This window comes from Pan troglodytes, chromosome 7 (assembly GCF_028858775.2).
Source record: "Pan troglodytes isolate AG18354 chromosome 7, NHGRI_mPanTro3-v2.0_pri, whole genome shotgun sequence".
Classification (NCBI taxonomy): Eukaryota; Metazoa; Chordata; class Mammalia; order Primates; family Hominidae; genus Pan; species Pan troglodytes.
The window spans coordinates 154,684,140-154,701,971 of record NC_072405.2 but is presented as its reverse complement, the minus strand read 5'-3'; the positions used below and the strand labels follow the sequence as shown (position 1 = coordinate 154,701,971).

The following is a 17,832-nucleotide window of genomic DNA, read 5'->3' as shown; positions in this document are numbered from 1 at the left end:
GCTGCCACCGCGTTCTCCGGGCCCGGCGCCGCCGCCCCCGGGGGCATGGGGGGCCGCTGACTGAGGCTCCGCCGCGGCGGCGGGGGGGGGAGGGGAAGGGGGCCACCGAGCCGGGCCAGCCCTGCACCCACTCGCAGCCTCCAGGCCCGGGACGGAGCCGCTCCCCCCCTCTCCGCCCCCCCAGCCTCCTCCCCCGCCTGTCCAGGGGCGGCACTGCGGGCTGGGAAGCCGGGACCAGAGGAGGGAAGGAAGGAAGAGGAGAGGAGAGGAGAGAAGGAAGGAAGGATTGAAGGAAGGAAGGAAGGATTGAAGGAAGGAGGAAGAAGAGGGATCCGGAGGGGCAACGGAGGAGACGCAGGGCAGCAAGGAGAGAGGACACCACTCGCGCGGCAGCATCCAAAGGCCAGAGTGGGGACCCGCGCTGCCTCCGCCGCTCCTCGGATGGTGACGGGGCCCTGCCGCCGCAGCCCCCCCAAGCCCCGGCTCCGCAGGCCCACAGCGCCGGAGCCCCGCAGGAATCATGCCCAGGTCCTTCCTGGTCAAGAAGGTCAAACTTGACGCGTTCTCTTCGGCCGACCTGGAGAGCGCCTACGGACGCGCCCGCAGCGACCTCGGCGCGCCACTGCACGATAAAGGTGAGCGCTGGTCTGAGACCAGGGCGCGGGGCCTGGGGCTTTGCTGGAAGCGGTGGAGGGCCAGAGTGTGGGGGCGGAGGGCAGGGCCCGGGGAAACAGACTGAAGGGAACCAGAAACGGCAAGAGTCTGTGGCTGGAGCCTGGACAGTAGAGGGGAGGAAGGGGAACACAGAGGCCAAGGCTGGGCAGGGAGAGTGTCGACGTTGGACAGAGGGTGGGGAAGAGGATCAGGAACTGAGGTACCCGAACGCACACATGGACCCACACCCTGACCCACGCTGGGACAGACACAGCCGCATGGACGCTGCCATGACGGGACCCAGCCATGCCGGCACACACAGACCCACACTCAAGAGACCAGGGCCGCCTCGCCACCCTCTCCTCTTCCTTGACTGCACCAGGACACCTGCTAGGGTTAGCTGGGGAATGCAGGGAGCTCCAGGGAGTAGGCAGGGGGTACAACAGGGCCGCCCACCTGTCAGAGCAGAGGGCCAGCAGAGGCAGCAGCAGTCTCTTCCCTGAAGCCTGGGTCAGGGAGAGGAAGCAGGGAGGAGGCTGTGAGCAAGGGACGCCCAAGGTGTGGGAGGCAGGGGGAGGCTCTTTGTGTAAGGGTGCCCAAGTTCAAGGACAACTGTCAGCATGCAGGAGAGGGGGACGGGAGTGCCAGCAGCATGGGGTGGCAGAGCAAGTGTGACCTGCAGGAGTGTGAGCCTGTGTGGGTCCATGTGACTGTGTGTGGCCATGTGACCGTGTGCGCTTGTGTGTGACCCTGTGTGTGTGTGTGCTTGCCTGTGTGCCACTACATGGGACCATGTGACTCTGAGGCCGCTGTGCACCATGTGACTTGAGAGTGTGTCCGAGGTGACTGCATGTGTGACCCTGCGTGAGTGAGGAGGTGGTGAGTTCGGCACATCAGTGTGCAGCCCACCCTGTGAGGGCACACAAGGGCTGATCATGCTGGGAGACTGGGTGTAGCCCTGAAGGAGGCAGAGCGTCGCGAGGGGCGTGCATTTGTGACTTTGAGGTTATGAGATCCATCTTGTGCCTGGGGAGCAACTGCAGCTACCGGTATAAGTGATGCTGCCCTCCTGCAGCTCGTCCCTGTGAAAGTGGACGCCCTGGCCCTCTCTGCACCGTTCAGGGGCTTGGGAAGGCCCTGAAAGGGGTTAGGGTGTGAGCAGGAGAGGGCAATGTTGAACAGGGTAGGACCCAAGGGTGCAGGATGGTGAGAGGGAGTTCGGGGGAGAAGCAGAGTGCATGGAGGAGCAGGGAGGGCAGGGTCAAGTCCAGTGGGTGGCAGGAGAGCTGAGGAAGGTGCTGGTGAGGCCGGAGGGAACTGGGGGAGGGAGACGTCTTCAGGGCTTGTTGGAGGAACCAGAAGGCCAGAGGGGGGTCAACATCAAAATGGAGCGCACGTTCTGCAGGCCAGAGGGAGAGCCGGCCAGGACCCCGGAGAGGTGGGACAGACGGGGTCCCTGGGCCGGCAGTCCTGGCTTTGTGCGCCGCGGGTCTGCAGTGTGTTGCATAATCAGGGAAAACTGCTGAAGTGGGGAGAACCCGAGGGGGAGGGGAGGGTGGGTGGGGGAGGAGGGAGAGGAAAGCGCCGCCCCTCCCCCCTGACCTTGAGGCTCCGCGGAAGGGGGGCAGCCGCGCCCGAAGACGCGCCTCTCTCCTCCTCTCTGCGAGGGTGGGGCGGCGGGGGCGGAGCGTGGCCCGGCCCTGTCTCATCCTCTCCTCCCCTCTCTTCCCCTCCCTGCTGTCTCCATCCTCCCTGCCCCGCGGTCCCTCGGCCTCCTCTCCTTTGTCCTCCTCCCTGTTCGCCTCTCTCCCGGACCCGGGTCTCCCGGTCCGCGTCTGCTGTCTCCCGCCCCCCCACCCCCCGTGTGTGTCCTGCCGCCGCCCCATTCCCTTCCCGCTGTCCGTCCGCCTCGGCCCGCAGGGTACCTCAGCGACTACGTGGGGCCCTCGTCCGTCTACGATGGCGACGCCGAGGCTGCGCTGCTCAAAGGGCCGTCGCCGGAGCCCATGTACGCAGCAGCTGTGCGTGGAGAGCTGGGTCCGGCGGCTGCAGGGTCTGCGCCGCCGCCCACCCCGCGCCCGGAGCTGGCCACCGCTGCGGGCGGCTACATCAACGGTGACGCGGCCGTCAGCGAGGGCTACGCGGCGGACGCCTTCTTCATCACCGACGGGCGCTCGCGGCGTAAGGCTTCCAATGCCGGCGCTGCCGCCGCTCCCTCCACAGCCTCGGCGGCGGCCCCCGACGGCGACGCCGGAGGCGGGGGCGGGGCGGGCGGGCGCAGCTTGGGATCCGGGCCGGGGGGCCGGGGCGGCACGCGCGCGGGGGCAGGCACCGAGGCGCGCGCGGGGCCAGGGGCCGCAGGTGCTGGCGGCCGGCACGCGTGCGGCGAGTGCGGCAAAACATACGCCACGTCGTCGAACCTGAGCCGCCACAAGCAGACGCACCGCAGCCTGGACAGCCAGCTGGCGCGGCGCTGCCCGACGTGCGGCAAGGTGTACGTGTCCATGCCGGCCATGGCCATGCACCTGCTCACGCACGACCTGCGCCACAAGTGCGGCGTGTGCGGCAAAGCCTTCTCGCGGCCCTGGCTGCTGCAGGGCCACATGCGCTCGCACACCGGCGAGAAACCCTTCGGCTGCGCGCACTGCGGCAAGGCCTTCGCCGACCGCTCCAACCTGCGCGCGCACATGCAGACGCATTCGGCCTTCAAGCACTTCCAGTGCAAGCGCTGCAAGAAGAGCTTCGCGCTCAAGTCCTATCTCAACAAGCACTACGAGTCGGCCTGCTTCAAGGGCGGCGCCGGAGGCCCCGCGGCTCCTGCGCCGCCACAGCTCAGCCCTGTGCAGGCCTAGGGCGGCGGGGCCTCCCCCAGCCAGGTCGGCTCTCAGCAATACGGCCCCCCAGGGAAGTCTTCGCTGGCGTCCGGGTGGAGGGGCCGGAGGGCGGGCCCCTCCTCACAGCAATAGGGGGAGGGGGGCCCGGTCCCACCCCGCCCCGCCCGCCAGGGGCCTTGCCGGCCCCTTCAAGCAATAGGGTCCCGAGGGGAGACCCACCCCGAGCCCCCTCCCCTCCCCTCCAGGGTGCCCCCGGCTTTCTCCCAGCAATAGGGTCGACGAGACCTAGAACCGAACCTCATCTCCGAGTTGGGTCTCTGAAGACGGGGGTGAGGTGAGGTAGGGAGCGCCCTCCTTCTCCCGCCTCTGCGCCCCTGGATCGCGTCGCAGGGACTCAGGTCTTCCCCACCCCTTCCCAAGCCTTCTAGCGCAGGGCCTGCGGCCCAGACGTCCAGGGAGCCGGCCCCTCCCCGGCAGCAGGCCGGGGCGGAGCAGGAGCGGGCGGGCCTGCAGGGACGCCCCTGCCTAGTAGTCTTCGCGGAACTCCTGGCAGTGTTAGACGCGTTGTGGGTCGGGGAGAGGGGCGGACGGCGGCACCCCCTCCCTCGGGTTGCTTCTGGGGCCTCAGTCGGAGCCGCCCTCCTACCCTCGCCTCGCATCCTCTGCCAAATCCGAATTCTTCCAGCCCAGCTTCCCGGGCTCTGTCCTCCATATCGAATAATAATGACACATATCGAATCGCATGGACTTATCCGACCTCCTCAGACCCCGCTTCCGCCCTGCCCCGGGCCCCCACCCCCCCGCCCCCGTACCCCAGGCATTCGTGTTGGAGGACGGATTCCCGGGGCCGGCAGGCAGGCCTGGGCGCTGCCCTCTACACACCTCTGTCTTCGCTTTGCGGGTAAAGCCCCCTGGGGGGGTTGCGGACGCGTCGGGTTTCTTTCTTTCTGTATTTGTACGTTTTATTTATGAACGGATTGCACTCGGGTCAGGGAGGGGGCGCTGAACCCCCATCTTGCCCGCCGACGCCGGGGGCTTGGGATGTCCGGGATTACTTTCCACGCCCCGAGGCCCGCCCCTAGCTGGGAGCCTCTAGGGAGCCTCAGGCCCCGCCTCTCCGAGGCAGGCCCCTCCCCTGAGACCCAGGCCCCGCCCCCACTCGGTTGCCAACTTTCGCCCGTCTATGCCAAAGCCTCGGCGGCGACCCCGCCCCAAGGGCCCGCCCCATTGGCCGCCGCCTTTGTGACGTCACTGCATGCAGCCCCACCCCTCCTCCCGATCCTACCCGGGGCTGCCCGCTCCCCCTCCCTCTTAGGTAGTCCGAAGCCGACTATAGAGCAATAATGCGCACTGCATGCGAAGCTGCCGCCGCCTCTAGAGTTACTGAGAATCAGGTATCCCCTCGCCCTACCCACCCCATAGGCCCCTAGATCAGGGACGCTGCGCGGGGCCGGCCGCGCAGACTTTCTCCCCACCCCTCCCCGACCCCCACGGCAGAGCCCGGCGGCTGTAATGGTTCCATGGGCGGGGGTGGGGTGGTTGCACCCAAGACCCCTCCTTCAGGCATTAATCATTCACTGACCGTTCATTGAGCACCTACTATGTGCCAGGCCAATTGCTGAGTCCGCCAGGAGCGCAGCCACCTGCTGGGAGGTGTGTTTGCAGGACAGGGGTCCAACCGGCTTGGGTGGGCCAGGGAAGAACGGCAGATGCAGAGAGACCAGGTCCCTAGGCTCAGATGCCCCCTACACTCCTCCCCACCTCAGCCAGTCCCTGCTGGGCACAACTGGGCTCTACCTTTGAGTTAGGCCTTTTGACTCCAGCTGAGGGGGACAGATCCAGGGCTCCTGGGCCCCCACACAGGTGGCCACTTCTCTGATCCTCTGGCCAACACACATCTGCCATGTCCAGCCAGGGGCAGAGCCATGGCTGGAGAAGAAGGTGCCAGCTGTAGCCTATGGTGTGGCCAGCCTCACCCCCAGCAGCAAGCGTGGCTGCCCCCACAGGGATGACCCACCGCTCTGCACAGCAGTGCCCACATCCAAACACCCTACACAACCAGGCGTGGTGCCTGCACAGCTCCCAAGCTGGGGCCTGCCCACCTGTGCCGCATGCACACGCACACACAGGCGCCCCCACCTCACCCCACCCCATACTCCTGTCTACCTACCTAAGGAGAAAGCTGGAGGGCTGTGGGCCCGTCAGGGTCTCCTGCTTCCCCCTACACCCCGCCGCCGTGGAAAGCCATGGGCCCCCTCCCGCCCCCATAACTAAGCAGCACAATAACCGACTTAGCGAATTCAGGTAGAAGGAACGTTTAGGTAGCACCTATTTTGTACTGATTCTACAAGTAGGGCCCGAGGTGCGGGGGCCCTCGGGTGGGGGCTGCAGCCGCCGGCCCGCCCGCCCCCACCCCCGCCTGTGCCCCGCCGCCTTGTACATATTCCCACCCGGAATAGGCCGGGATTTTTACTCGGGCCGTGCCCCTCTTCCGCCCCCATTTGGGGCCAGGCCGGCCGGACAGACGGACGGACGGACAGACCTCCTTCCTAAGCACAATAGCACCAGCTCCCCGGAGCACCGCACCTCCACAAGGAGAATAAATGCCACTCTTGATAGAATTTGGAGTGTCGGGCTGATGTGTCCTGGGCTGGGCCCACGCTGTTGGGTGGCTGGGAGGGTCTTCCCAGTCTGGCAGTACCTCAGAGGCTGGTGCTGCAAGGGTCAGCCTGAGGCCTTTCACAAGGCGGCCCTCTTCTTCCACTGGGGAGGGCAGGCTTGGCAGGCCCAACCACAGGAGCATCAGGTCTGAAGGCAAAGTAGTTGGTATCTCCCCTGGGGTAGGTGGATCTGCTCCGCACCGGGAACAGGAGCACTAAGGGGCTCCAGTCTAAAGTCAGGCCAAGCCCACGGTTGGAGCAGAGTGGGCAGGGTAGGTATAGCAGGAGCTGCCGTTCCCCAGCCTGGGTGCCTTCGCTCTTCTCTCCCTGAAGGAGCTTTATGCTGTGATGGAAGGCCTGATAGCCGCCTCAAGCCCTCTGAGATGCTGTTGCAGGAAATGGGGACAGTGGAGAGTTCGAGGTCTGGCCCTTTTCCTGTGGCCTGTTGCCCACATTCTGACCCCCAGGCTTCCCAGATATGCTCCCCTAGTGTCTGCGGATGCCTCCATGGATAGCTGGGTTGGACCGGTTCCAGGGAGGAGGTGCCCAGGGGGCAGAGAGGCTTCTGCAACCATCGCCCAAGGGCTCTAGACAGAATGAGTAGTGGGGGAGATAAGGGACAGAAACCCTTTGCCCAGCAATGTCCCCTGGTAACCAGGTAGGCAGGCATGAGCCGAGAGGCCCAAAGTCTTCGGGCACATACATTCAAACCAGGTCAGTCCTAGATCCAGGGCCAGCAAAGCTGCCCACACCCTGGCAGGGACAGGGGACAGACCTGCCCAGACTCCACTAGGGTGGAGAACAGGGGAACCAGGTCTGCAGCATGTCATGGCCTGTGTGCCTGGCACTTGGAGGGGCTGTGGTGCAGGTGGGAGAGCACTACCAGCAATGACAATGGCAGACAGCAATGGCCAGGAGGAAGGCTCCTAGCCTCACTCCTTCCAAAGGACTCCAACAGCGACTGGCTGTTTCTACTTCTCCAGGATTCTGATGTGTAGAGTGGGTGGAAGGATGGAGGTGGCCTCCCTGAGGCCTGGGATGAGCTCGACCCCCCAGTTCCTCCCAGCCACAGACACAAGTTTCCCTCTGAATGAGCAGCACGGGCCACAGACCACCACTGGCTGTGAACTCTCCTGGGACCCTTGCTTCTCACAGGTCTCCTTGGCCCACCCATGGCCCCTAGGCCCTGGAGTCAGCCTGAGGCCCCAACCCACTTCCAGCCCTTTATTCCACTAGCCCTGGAAGGCAACTCGCTTCGGGCTTGGGCCACCTCATTTGTTGCTGCCCCCAGCAGGGTGATCTGCATCATGCTTTCCTCGATGACCCAGCCATACACACCCTTGTCCCCAACCAACCTCACCTACCCTGACCATTCCCCTCACCCTAGATCCCAGGGTATAGGGCCTGTCTGGGCAGGGCTTCACCCACCTCTGGAGCTGCTGCCCCGCCACGCCCCCACCCCCGGTGGCAAAGCCCTTCCTTAATGGCCTGCCCACAGCCAGTGCTTTCCCCATTGGCTCCAAGCCTGGCTCTGCTCACCAGGCCCGACCCATCCTCCCTGGTGGTCCAGTCCACCCTCCCATTGTCTTTCTCCTGTGGCCACTTGCCGGCTTTGAGTTGGGACGCGACCACAGGTTGAGTCGTTGATCTCCTCTTCCTAGCATGAGGTGCTCCGTGGCCAGGTCCAGACCTCTCTGAGCTTGGTGTCAGTCCATACTCAGACAGGTCTGGGCCTACCTGGCCACAGAGTGTGTCTGCCAGCGACTGCATTCAACAAATGAATATTCTGAGAGACTGGGTAGGAGATGGGGCTGGTCCTCACCGACCAAGGCCCATGTGTGAGGGGCTCTTGGGTCCAGTGAGGGCGGCCCCACTCGGCAGGCTACACAAAGGGCATCTGCCAGGTAGCTCCAGCCTGCCTGATACCTGGTTGGCAGCAACCCACAGCGGCCTGTGGTGACAAGAATATGTCACCAGGGGGGCAACCAAGGGGGCAGCCCTACTGGCCACTGTTGGTGGAGGTGGTGGAAGAGGACGGAGCTCAGAGGCGAGGCTGTGACCAGCCCACAGGAGAGGACCCCACCTCAGGAGGAGCACCTGTTTGCTTCCAGAGAAGTGCTGCTTGCCCCTGCTCACCCCAGAGGAATGAAACTGTTTCTAGAGTCAGAGTCCTCAGTGAACCCTGGCATCCTGAGATCCAGGATGTTCTCACTCCATGCCCTGTGCAATATGCACACCAAGCCAAGGTGGGCTGCAACTGTGGCTGTTACAATTGATTAGTTGCTTCATTTAACATACAAGATGTCTGGGGCAGTGGCTCATACCTGTAATCCCAGCACCTTCAGAGACCGAGGTGGGAGGATTGCGTGAGGCCAGGAGTTCGAGACCAGCCTGGGCAGAATAGCGAGACCCCCATCTTTAGAAAAAATAACAACAGGCCAGGAGCGGTGGTTTGCGCCTATAATCCCAGCACTTTGGGAGGCCGAGGTGGGCGGATCACGAGGTCAGGAGATCGAGACCAGCCTGGCCAATATGGTGAAAGCCCGTCTCTACTAAAAACAGAAAAATTAGCTGGGCGTGGTGGCATGCGCCTGTAGTCCCGGCTACTCGGGAGGCTGAGGCAGGAGAATCGCTTGAACCCAGGAGGTGGAGGTTGCAGTGAGACGAGATCGCGCTACGGCACTCCAGCCTGGCGACAGAGTGAGACTGTCTCAAAAAAAAGAAAAAAGAAAACAACAAAAAACAACAGGGCGGTTGCACAGGCCGTGCAAATGCACAGAAGCCTCTTGAGTCCCGGCGATCCAGCGGCCCAGACTTCTGACATCCTGGAGAGGCTGGCCCACGTTGGAAACTGGGAGGCCCTGAGAGTTGAGGGACGTGGAGCTCCTTGTGGAGAGAGTGGGTGGGCTGAGAAGACACCACCAAGGGGCCTGCGCCCTCGCCCTCGCCCTCCTCTCGCCGGGCTCTGCAGGCGGGGAGGTGGAGAGCCTGGGAGTCGCGGGCAAGGCAGGCGTCCCGGTGACGCAGGGCCTGGTGCATTTCTCCAGCTTGGTCTTCTGACCTGGCCCTTGTCTGACGTCCCCCTAAGGCGAAGAAAAGGAGGTTCCTGCCGGGGTAACCAGAGGGCTCGCGGAGCAGAAGCGCGCCAGGGACGTTACTGTAAGCTGCGCGCGCAGAAACCAACGCGCTGGGTGGCGGGCGACGCGAGCCGCCGCGGACACCGGCCCGGACAGCTGGACCGTGGCGCACTAGGCGCTTCCTAAATGATTGCCCGGAGTGACTCGCCGAGACCCCGTGTGTACACAAGTGGGACGAGGGGCGGGCGCACAGCGGCCAGGAAGTCGGGGCCCAGCGCACCCCTCAGCGGACCATCCCGCTCCATGGGGCCGGACAGGACCCCGGGACCACGCGGGAGCGATGCAAGGTCCCTTCCCGCTGCGCGCACTTGCGGCCCGCAGCCCCGGCCCTGGGAGCTACCACGGCTCCCAGGGTGCTCTGCGCCGGTGCGGCCGCGGCGACTACGACTCCCAGGGTGCTCTGCGCCGGCGCGCCCGCGGCGACTACGACTCCCAGGGTGCTCTGCGCCCCATCAGCCTCTCCAGGCCCCGCCTCAGGTCGGCCGCGGACTACAAATAGACGTGAGAGGCGGCCGTCCATTAGTTAGCGGCTCCGGAGCAACGCAGCCGTTGTCCTTGAGGCCGACGGGCTCGACGCGGGCGGGTTGAACGCGCTGGTGAGGCGGTCACCCGGGCTACGGCGGCCGGCAGGGGGCAGTGGCGGCCGTTGTCTAGGGCCCGGAGGTGGGGCCGCGCGCCTCGGGCGCTACGAACCCGGCGGGCCCACGCTTGGCTGCGGCCGGGTGCGGGCTGAGGCCATGGGCGACCGCGGCAGCTCCCGGCGCCGGAGGACAGGGTCGCGGCCCTCGAGCCACGGCGGCGGCGGGCCTGCGGCGGCGGAAGAGGAGGTGCGGGACGCCGCTGCGGGCCCCGACGTGGGAGCCGCGGGGGACGCGCCAGCCCCGGCCCCCAACAAGGACGGAGACGCCGGCGTGGGCAGCGGCCACTGGGAGCTGAGGTAGCGGAGCGCCTGACCCCCTAACCTCTGACCCAAGGGCCCCGCGACTTTCCGGGGTTGGCCGAAGCGCGAGCTCCGAGTCCGAGAACATGGGCCCTGGGCTAAGCGGGGATCGGTGTGCCCTATGGGCCCTGTGGGGAAACTGAGGCTTGGGGAGAGTCACCTGACAAGGTCACTGGGTAGGGGCTCTGGAGCTGGCCTTGGCCAGGCAGAGGGGAGCCGGCAGGTGTCCCGCATCCAGATCCTCTTGGGTCTGTGCATCCTCAGGGGCTCCTGAGGAGCTTTTCGAGGGGCGGGCTGGTGGGGGCCCGGCCCTGTGCAGTGTCCCCTTATATGGAAGGAGTCAGATAAGATCTGGGCAGTTTGTGGTGATGGGTTCCTTCTTGGTGCTATGAGCGGTGCCTTGCGGGTAGGAAAGGCTCCCAGGGGAGGGCTGGCCTGCCAGGGAGGGGGCCAGAGGAGCCCAGGCCTGTCCGAGGACAGGGGAATCAGCAGCTGCCCCGGACAAGGGGCAGTGTTAGAGGCGTTCTTGTCCTTGCAGACCCTCCTGAGAGTGGCTGCGTGGCCCATTCATTTCTCCAGTGGTTAGGCTGGCCTGGAGCCCTGCCGATGTTGCCAGAGCCAGCGTCTGTTGTAGGGACAGAGAGTTGGGTTCTGTGTTGGGACTTCCATCCTCCAGGTGGGGAGTGGGGTATGGGGGTGGTGGACACATCTGCAGGCGTGTGCCTTAGCTAGATGACTGACAGAGAGGGGTGGAGGGAGAGAACCATGACCGATGGGAAGGACTTGGCCAGCCTGGGCATTGGCTTCCTCCACCAAGCTGGCCTTGAGCAATCCCCTTGCCACCCTCCATCCCCCCTTTATGGCCTTTACCCTGGCCCAGGGGCCCTCAGGGCTTTGTTTTAGAGAGCAGCTGAGGGCCTAGAGGTTATCAAGGCAGAAGTGGGCTGATTTTGGACATGTAGTTGGCAATGATTTGCTCTCTCAGTGAGCAAGAACAGAGCTTTCCTTCACGGGGCACCATGGGGAGGGGGTTGGGGGAGGGCAGGCACTGTCGTGGCCCTCAGGGTGCTCAGTTCATCTGGGAGATAAGATAACCTCAGCAAGAGTCAGGCATGGAGCAACGTGGACAAAGGTCGGGCACGGAGGCCTTGAAGGGGCCATGGGGAGGAGGGTGGCCCTCCTGAGAGGGGTGCTTGCCTGCTGTGGGCCTGGGGTGCTGGTGAGGGAGGCTGGCCTAGGCACCTCCTACCTGAAAAGGAGGTGTGGCTCCTGGAGTTACCCTCTCTCCAGGAGGCAGGGGGATGGCTACGTGACCTGTGGAGGACGTGGGAATTGAGATTTCTCTTTTTTTCTTTTTTTTTGAGACTATTTTTGCTCTTGTTGCCCAGGCTGGAGTAAAATGGCACATTCTTGGCTCACTGCAACCTCTGCCTCCCAGGTTCAAGTGATTCTCCTGCCTCAGCCTCCAGAGTAGCTGGGATTAGAGGCACCCACCACACCTGGCTAATTTTGTATTTTTAGTAGAGATGGGGTTTCTCCATGTTGGTCAGGCTGGTCTCGAACTCCTGAACTCAGGTGATCCACCTGCCTTGGCCTCCCAAAGTGCTGGGATTACAGGTGTGAGCCACCGCGCCCGACCGGGAATTGAGATTTTTTTTAGTGTGAGATGAGGGTAGTCCCAGCTTTGGGCCAAGCCGCCACCTGGGGGTAGGCAGGGGAGAGCAGTCACCTTCCTGCTTTGCAAACCAGCAAGGCTTTCCTGTACTTCTGCTGGTGTGGGATGGGTGCAGAGCTCGTGGGAGAGGCCTGGTGAGTCCCTGTCCCTGCCGTGGAGGTCGGGTCTCCTTGGGAAGAGGGGCAGTAGATGGAGAGGTGAGGCCTTCATGGGGCTGGAGGCTGAGACCGAAAGTCTATCTGCTCCTGGGTCTCCAGGACTTGCAGGCTACGTGTGCTTGTCCCTCAGACCTAGGGATGCAGCAGGGCTCGGCCACTGGCTGTGGACACTGGGCTCTTCTCCCTGCTGTCTGCGTCAGGCCTTGCTCTGCCTGCCCTCCTGGGACTTGGCCTCTAGCGCACCCCCTTGTCAGCCTCACATGCTCCCCTCCCTCCAGCTTCCTGCTGCTCTTGGCCCAGCCCAGCCTTTCCTCTCCCGCTTCCTCATTACTCCTTGAGCTCGGGCCTCCTCCCCTCACGGACACTTCCTGCTCACCTAGGGCTGGGCTCTGGGTGTGAGCTCCTTTCTTCCGGCCCCGTGGCAAGGTGAGGCTGTGAGGCAGGCAGGGGAGGGCACCCCTTTCTGCTCTGCTTGTGGCTCACTCCCGCCAGGCTCTTTGCACACACCCACCAGCCCTCTGCTCACAGGCACCCCAGTGGGGCCATCCGGTTTCTGGCTTCTCCCAGGGTGTTTTGTCCCTGAGGTGTCCTCTCTGACTCTCCCTTTCTCTCTCCAGCAGGGTCTGCGAGGTGCAGGGAGCCTGCCCCAACCATCTTGAACCCAGGCCCAGCCCAGAGGCCAGAGTGGAGGAGGCGGCAGCGAGCAGAGCTGGACTCTGCCCCCTCCTCATTGTGCTTGGCCCTGGAGCTGCACTGTGTGGGCCCCAAGTGTGGGACTCACTGGGACCTGTGCCTTTGGGCACACTTTGAACCTGGAGACAGGGTGGCGGGTGGGCATGTGCCAAGGTCTCAGTGTTGCCGTGAGACTGAGAGGATCCTGCTGGCTGGGTGGGCCTGGGGGCTGCAGGAGGGAGGGCAGGCTGCTCCGAGTCTTCTTGGACTAGGGAGTGGGTATAGGGGCAGCTGGAAGGTGCAGAGGCTTGGGCAGATCCTCCAGTCAGTGAGAGGGTGATAAAGGTGCTCTAGGCACAGGGGCAGATCCCGCCTCCCCATGCCGCTCCATGCAGCCTGCCCTGTAGCCCACATGCCACTGGCCGCACTGGCTGCTTGGAGCTCTGTGGGCACTGGTGGAACGGGGCTTCCTCCTCATGGGGGCCTGTGAGGGGTAGCGCAGTGGGGGTGCTGCCTCTGGGTGGGGCTGGTCAGGCCTGTGAAGGGCCTGAGGTGAGGCTGTGGCTGGGTTGAGGAAGGCCTTGGAAGCCTGTCAAGGGGCCCCTGAGAAAGCTTGTGTAGGATTGTCTGCAGTGAGCTTTGGGAAGCACCACCCTTTCCCGACTCCTGTTTTCATCTTGGAGATGGGCATGGATAAAGCCAGCATGGTGTCCTTGGTGGCTCAAAGGGGGCAGGGGTCACACTGTTGTGAAACAGCTGTGGTTGGTAGGTCGTGGTACAAGAAGGCCAACCCTGAGGCTTGGGATTGTTCTGCTGAAAACAAATGGGCTCGAACTTGGGGAAGAGGGGGCAGTGGAGAGGCCCCCAGACAGACAGCCCAGAGAGGCTGCTGGGCAGTTGGGCCTCGTGCCCCTGCTGCCGTCACGGTGCTGGGGCTCTGGCGGTGTCCACACCCAGCCTCCTGGTTGTGGGCAGGCAGTGAGTGGAGTAGGCTGGGGAGATGAGCCAAGGGCCGTGGTCAGTTGGGAAGACAGCTGCCAACTTGGGGAGGAGGGAGGCTCAGGTGGAGACCACAGCCTCACTGCATGGCCCAGGATGGACCTGGTGGGCGGATGCAGGGCGCTCAGGCTGGAGCTGGGAGAGGCAGGGGCTGGGTGGAGCTGCCTGCCCCTGTGTTCCAGTCTAGATGGGCAGAGGGAAAGGTGTGAGCATCCTCTCTGCCTGGGGGTCTTGGGGACTAGTGTAGACTTGTCCAGGAACTGTGTAGGTGTAGATGGGGCATGTGTTGCACCAACCTTGGTCTTGGGGGGCAAAGGTTGGGCTTGTTGGCATTGCCTCTCGGCCTCCCTGGCCCTTTGCCTCCTGGGCAGGGCCGTCTGACTGCCGACCCCAATCCTAGCCAGCTTGCCTTGGGTGCCCTGAGGGCGTCTGCCTCATGGGGCTCCTGCCATCGCTCTCAGGCCCACTCTCCCTGCCTAGGGGCTCTGAGGGGCAGATGTGTGTGTGCGGGAAGGAAAGGGAGGCTCTGGCCTCTCCTCTTACAAAGTTGAGGACTTGCTCAATGCTGTGTGTGGTGTCCCAGTGGCACGGCAGATGGGGGGTGAGGCGGGCCTGCAGCTAGTGTATATGAGCCAGCACTGCTTCCTAGGATGTGTGGGGCCTGGCCAAGCTCTTGCTGTCCTTGTCCTAGCTATATGGCAGTCCCTCTATTGGGCTGGGTGCCCTCTTCCACCTGTGCAGTATGCTGAGGACCAGGCAAGGTCTGCCTGTGCCCCTCCAGCGCTGGTTGGGAGATCATGGGTGGGTGCCTGCCTCTGTTGGAAGCCTCTCGGCCAGCAGGCACCTAGCCCCGGGTGGGTTCCTTTCAGCCCCCTCAGCCTGGGCACACATCACAAACAAGTGGAGGCTACACCGGCACACGAGGGCTGGATCCCTGCCTCTGGGAAAGTGCATGTCAGGCTGGTGTGTGGCTGGCGCTTGGCCTGCCTTTGCCAGTTTGAGCCTGCACGTCCAAGTGTGGGGACCCCTTAGCTCCCGGGTGCTGGGATGGGCCAACTGAATAGGGTGGACTCAACCCTCACCACTTGGTCCCCACAGTGCTGGGCAGCGCCCCCTGGTCCATCCCCAGGTTGGACCCTGCTTGTGGCCCCAGTGCTAGTCCACAGCCAGAGTACATGGCAGTGGCCAGAGGCCTCTGGAGAGTGAGGCCTGGAGTGTCCAAGCTCCATGTAGGTCCAGTCCGGGCAGGGCCAGCTGGGCTTGCTTCTGACCCTGACGTGCTCGTCCCGCTGCCTGGAGGTGCAGGCTCGGGGGGTCCGGAGAGCTTTGCCCACTGTAGGTCTTGAGGCCACAGTGTGGCTCTGCCTGGCTTCTCCTCCTGGTTGTAAATAAGGAGTGGGGCCTGAGGGCAGACGAGGACACTGGGGTGGGGGCCTGGATCCTGTGGGGGTGGCGCTGCCCTGCTGGTGCCCACTCAGGGGGTGCTTGTGTTGTGCTCTGTCAGGTGCCATCGCCTGCAGGATTCTTTGTTCAGCTCTGACAGTGGCTTCAGCAACTACCGTGGCATCCTGAACTGGTGTGTGGTGATGCTGGTGAGTGGGACATGGTGTCGGGAGCGGGTCTAGGTCCAGGTGGGGCTCTGTCCCAGGCTGGCCTTTGCCTGAGAACAGGCTCTGTCACCCAGGGTGTCCGGGCTGGAGCCCCTGTGGGCTGGGGTGTGTGGAGCAGGCTGCACCTCCATGTGGCTGCCAGCACTGGACTGTTGGGGAGGGGAGTGGCAGTGGCTGCCCCTGCTGTGGTCACTTGGGCGCCCATGCACCACATACTTGCTGCTTCCCATTGGATCCCAGGAGAGCCCTGCAGATGTGGTGTGGGCGTGGGGAGGCCGAACAGTGCCTGGCTGGAGCCTGTGTGTTGTGAGCTGGGCCTGAGGGGTGCAGGGCCTCCATGGAGGGCAGGGTGGAGGGGGTCTTGCCCTGGGCTGGTGGGAGAGTGGACTGCATGCTCTGTGCACACAAGGCCTCTCTGGCAGGGGATGTGAGAAGAGCTTCCTGTGCTACACCACATGGCCTGTGTGGGTATGGAGCCCTGCAGGCCTGGCCACCGCTCTGCAGTCCTCCTGGCCCCTTCCCTCAGCTGTGGGTCCTAGGAGCCCCCCAGGAAGGTGATTAGATGGAGCCCTGTGCCACGTCCAAGGCCTGCTGCCTCTGGGCCTGGTTCCCACTGGCACTTTGTGGGGTGGGGCTGCCAGCCCCACCCCAGAAGTAGTTGGAGTCTAGGGCTCAAAGGGGCACCTGCAGGGCAGGTCGGGGACAAGGGCTATCTGGGCCCAGCCTCCCCAACTCAGGGCTGATGTGGCTCGAGGCCTTTGACCTTCACCCAGGCGTGTCTGTCTCTGGCCTTGGGTGCTGCTCCTGTGGCTACCCACGTGGAAGGGGCTCCACGCACATCCACATCCCCCACCGCCCATGGTCCTAGAAGGTTCCCTGGGGGTGGTCAGCTGTGGAGGCCCACGAGTCCTGGTGGCTGAGAAGCTGGCCAGGCAGGAGGACAGTGGGCCCAGCGCCAGCCCAGCACTCAGGAGACGCAGCCCATTCCTGGCCCAGGTTGGGCCTTGTCCAGCCCAGGCAGCACTGTGTGTTCTCCCCAACCCCTTGGGCCTGCCTGGCCCTTTGGCCCAGCCCTGAAGCCTTTTCCCTGCTTTGGCTCCCCCATGCCCCCACCCCGGGCATGTGTCCCGCTCTGGGCTGCTTGTTGCATTCCTTCTGTGGCCTGGGCCTGGAGGTGGGTACCGTCCGTCCATTGGCAGCTTTGGCTTCTGCCTGCTGTCAGCCCTCAGGAGAGGCCAGTGACAGTGTGGGCCACGTGTCCGTGCAGAAGGCCTGTGTGTCAGCCCTGCGGCCGGGGGAGGCGGGGCAGTAGCCCTTGTGTCTCTGAAGCAGTCTTCTCTCTCATGAAGCCTTCCCTGACCACCCAGGCAAGACACCCTCAGTGTTCCCTTGCCAGCGACCCTTTTCCCCAGCACCAGTTCACTACCGCATGAGGCCCGAGCTCCGGGTGGTCGGCCAGGTCTGCGGCATTGGGGCCCAGCTTAATGGAGGTGTTGGTAGTGCTTGTAAGATGGAGGAGGAGGTTCCTGTCCTTGCAGAGGGAGGCCAAGCACCCAACTCTAGGCTAGTCCCAAGAGCCTTATTCCATGGGGGCTCAGTCCTGGGAAGTTGCTTTGGAGCCAAGTGTCCAAGGCTTAGAGGGCTGCAGGAAGCAGAAGAGGCAGGCGGGGCACAAGCCCTGGGAAGCACTCCAGGCCCAGCCCCCCTTGCGACACAGCTGGACACTGCTCCTGCAGAGAAAGAGTAGACAACTCCCCCTCTTCAGCCTGGGCCACCAGTAGGGACTGGTTCCTTGGGGCTCAGCCGTGGGCAGGCCTCCCTGGGCAGGCCTGTATTCTGGGGCTGTCTCTGTGGTGTGGTTGGCTGTGGGAGCCTTGGGTCCCTCACTGGCTCGGCTCAGCAGGAGGGATGTGAGCAGATCAGCAGCTGGTCTTTCTGCTCCTGAAGACCCAGGCGTCTGGCAGGGTTGGTTGGTCTGGCCGGTTGGTTCCCTCCATGTGGGACCGTCTGGTGTGATGGGGACAGGGAGGGACTTCCCCTTACCCAGCACTGGTGTTGGCTGAGGTGGGTGCTGAGTCTCGGAGCTTGGCATGGAGACCAGACAGGGCTGGGTCTGCAAGCCTGAGGCTGCCGCCCTGAGCTCGGGCTGGGACGTGCCCAGAGGTGTTGGGAGGATCTGGGGTGAGTACCCTGTGGCCAGGACTAAAGGGGCTGCACCCTCCTGTCCATCCCTCGCAGATCTTGAGCAATGCCCGGTTATTTCTGGAGAACCTCATCAAGTGAGTGCCTTTGCCAGGTCCCACCCCTGCCCCACCCATGGCCTGTCCAGGCCCTGCCCCACAGCCCCACCTGCCACCCACTCAGACCCCCATCCCTCCACCCCCAGGTATGGCATCCTGGTGGACCCCATCCAGGTGGTTTCTCTGTTCCTGAAGGATCCCTATAGCTGGCCCGCCCCATGCCTGGTTATTGGTGAGCTGGGCTCTGAGGAGG

At 64.0% G+C, this 17,832-nt stretch overlaps 2 protein-coding genes across 3 annotated transcripts in view; both read left to right on the top strand.

The window, feature by feature from the left end:
- Positions 1-212: 212 nt before the first annotated feature.
- Positions 213-6,109, top strand: SCRT1 (scratch family transcriptional repressor 1). Its single transcript, XM_016960112.3, has 2 exons — positions 213-635; positions 2,575-6,109. Exons 1-2 carry the CDS (start codon positions 521-523, stop codon positions 3,504-3,506), a joined length of 1,047 nt encoding a protein of 348 aa, XP_016815601.1. The 5' UTR covers positions 213-520; the 3' UTR covers positions 3,507-6,109.
- A 3,697-nt stretch (positions 6,110-9,806) lies between these two features.
- DGAT1 (diacylglycerol O-acyltransferase 1) overlaps positions 9,807-17,832 on the top strand; it is a 12,357-nt gene continuing 4,331 nt past the window's right edge. Inside the window, exons 1-4 of one of the 2 annotated variants that reach the window (XM_016960108.4) lie at positions 9,807-10,222; positions 15,234-15,321; positions 17,578-17,618; positions 17,726-17,811. In XM_016960108.4, coding sequence (XP_016815597.1) covers positions 10,023-10,222; positions 15,234-15,321; positions 17,578-17,618; positions 17,726-17,811 — 415 coding nt within the window. In that variant the 5' untranslated portion in view covers positions 9,807-10,022. The remainder of the gene's footprint in view (positions 10,223-15,233; positions 15,322-17,577; positions 17,619-17,725; positions 17,812-17,832) is intronic. The other variant, XM_016960109.4, reaches the window with a different exon arrangement.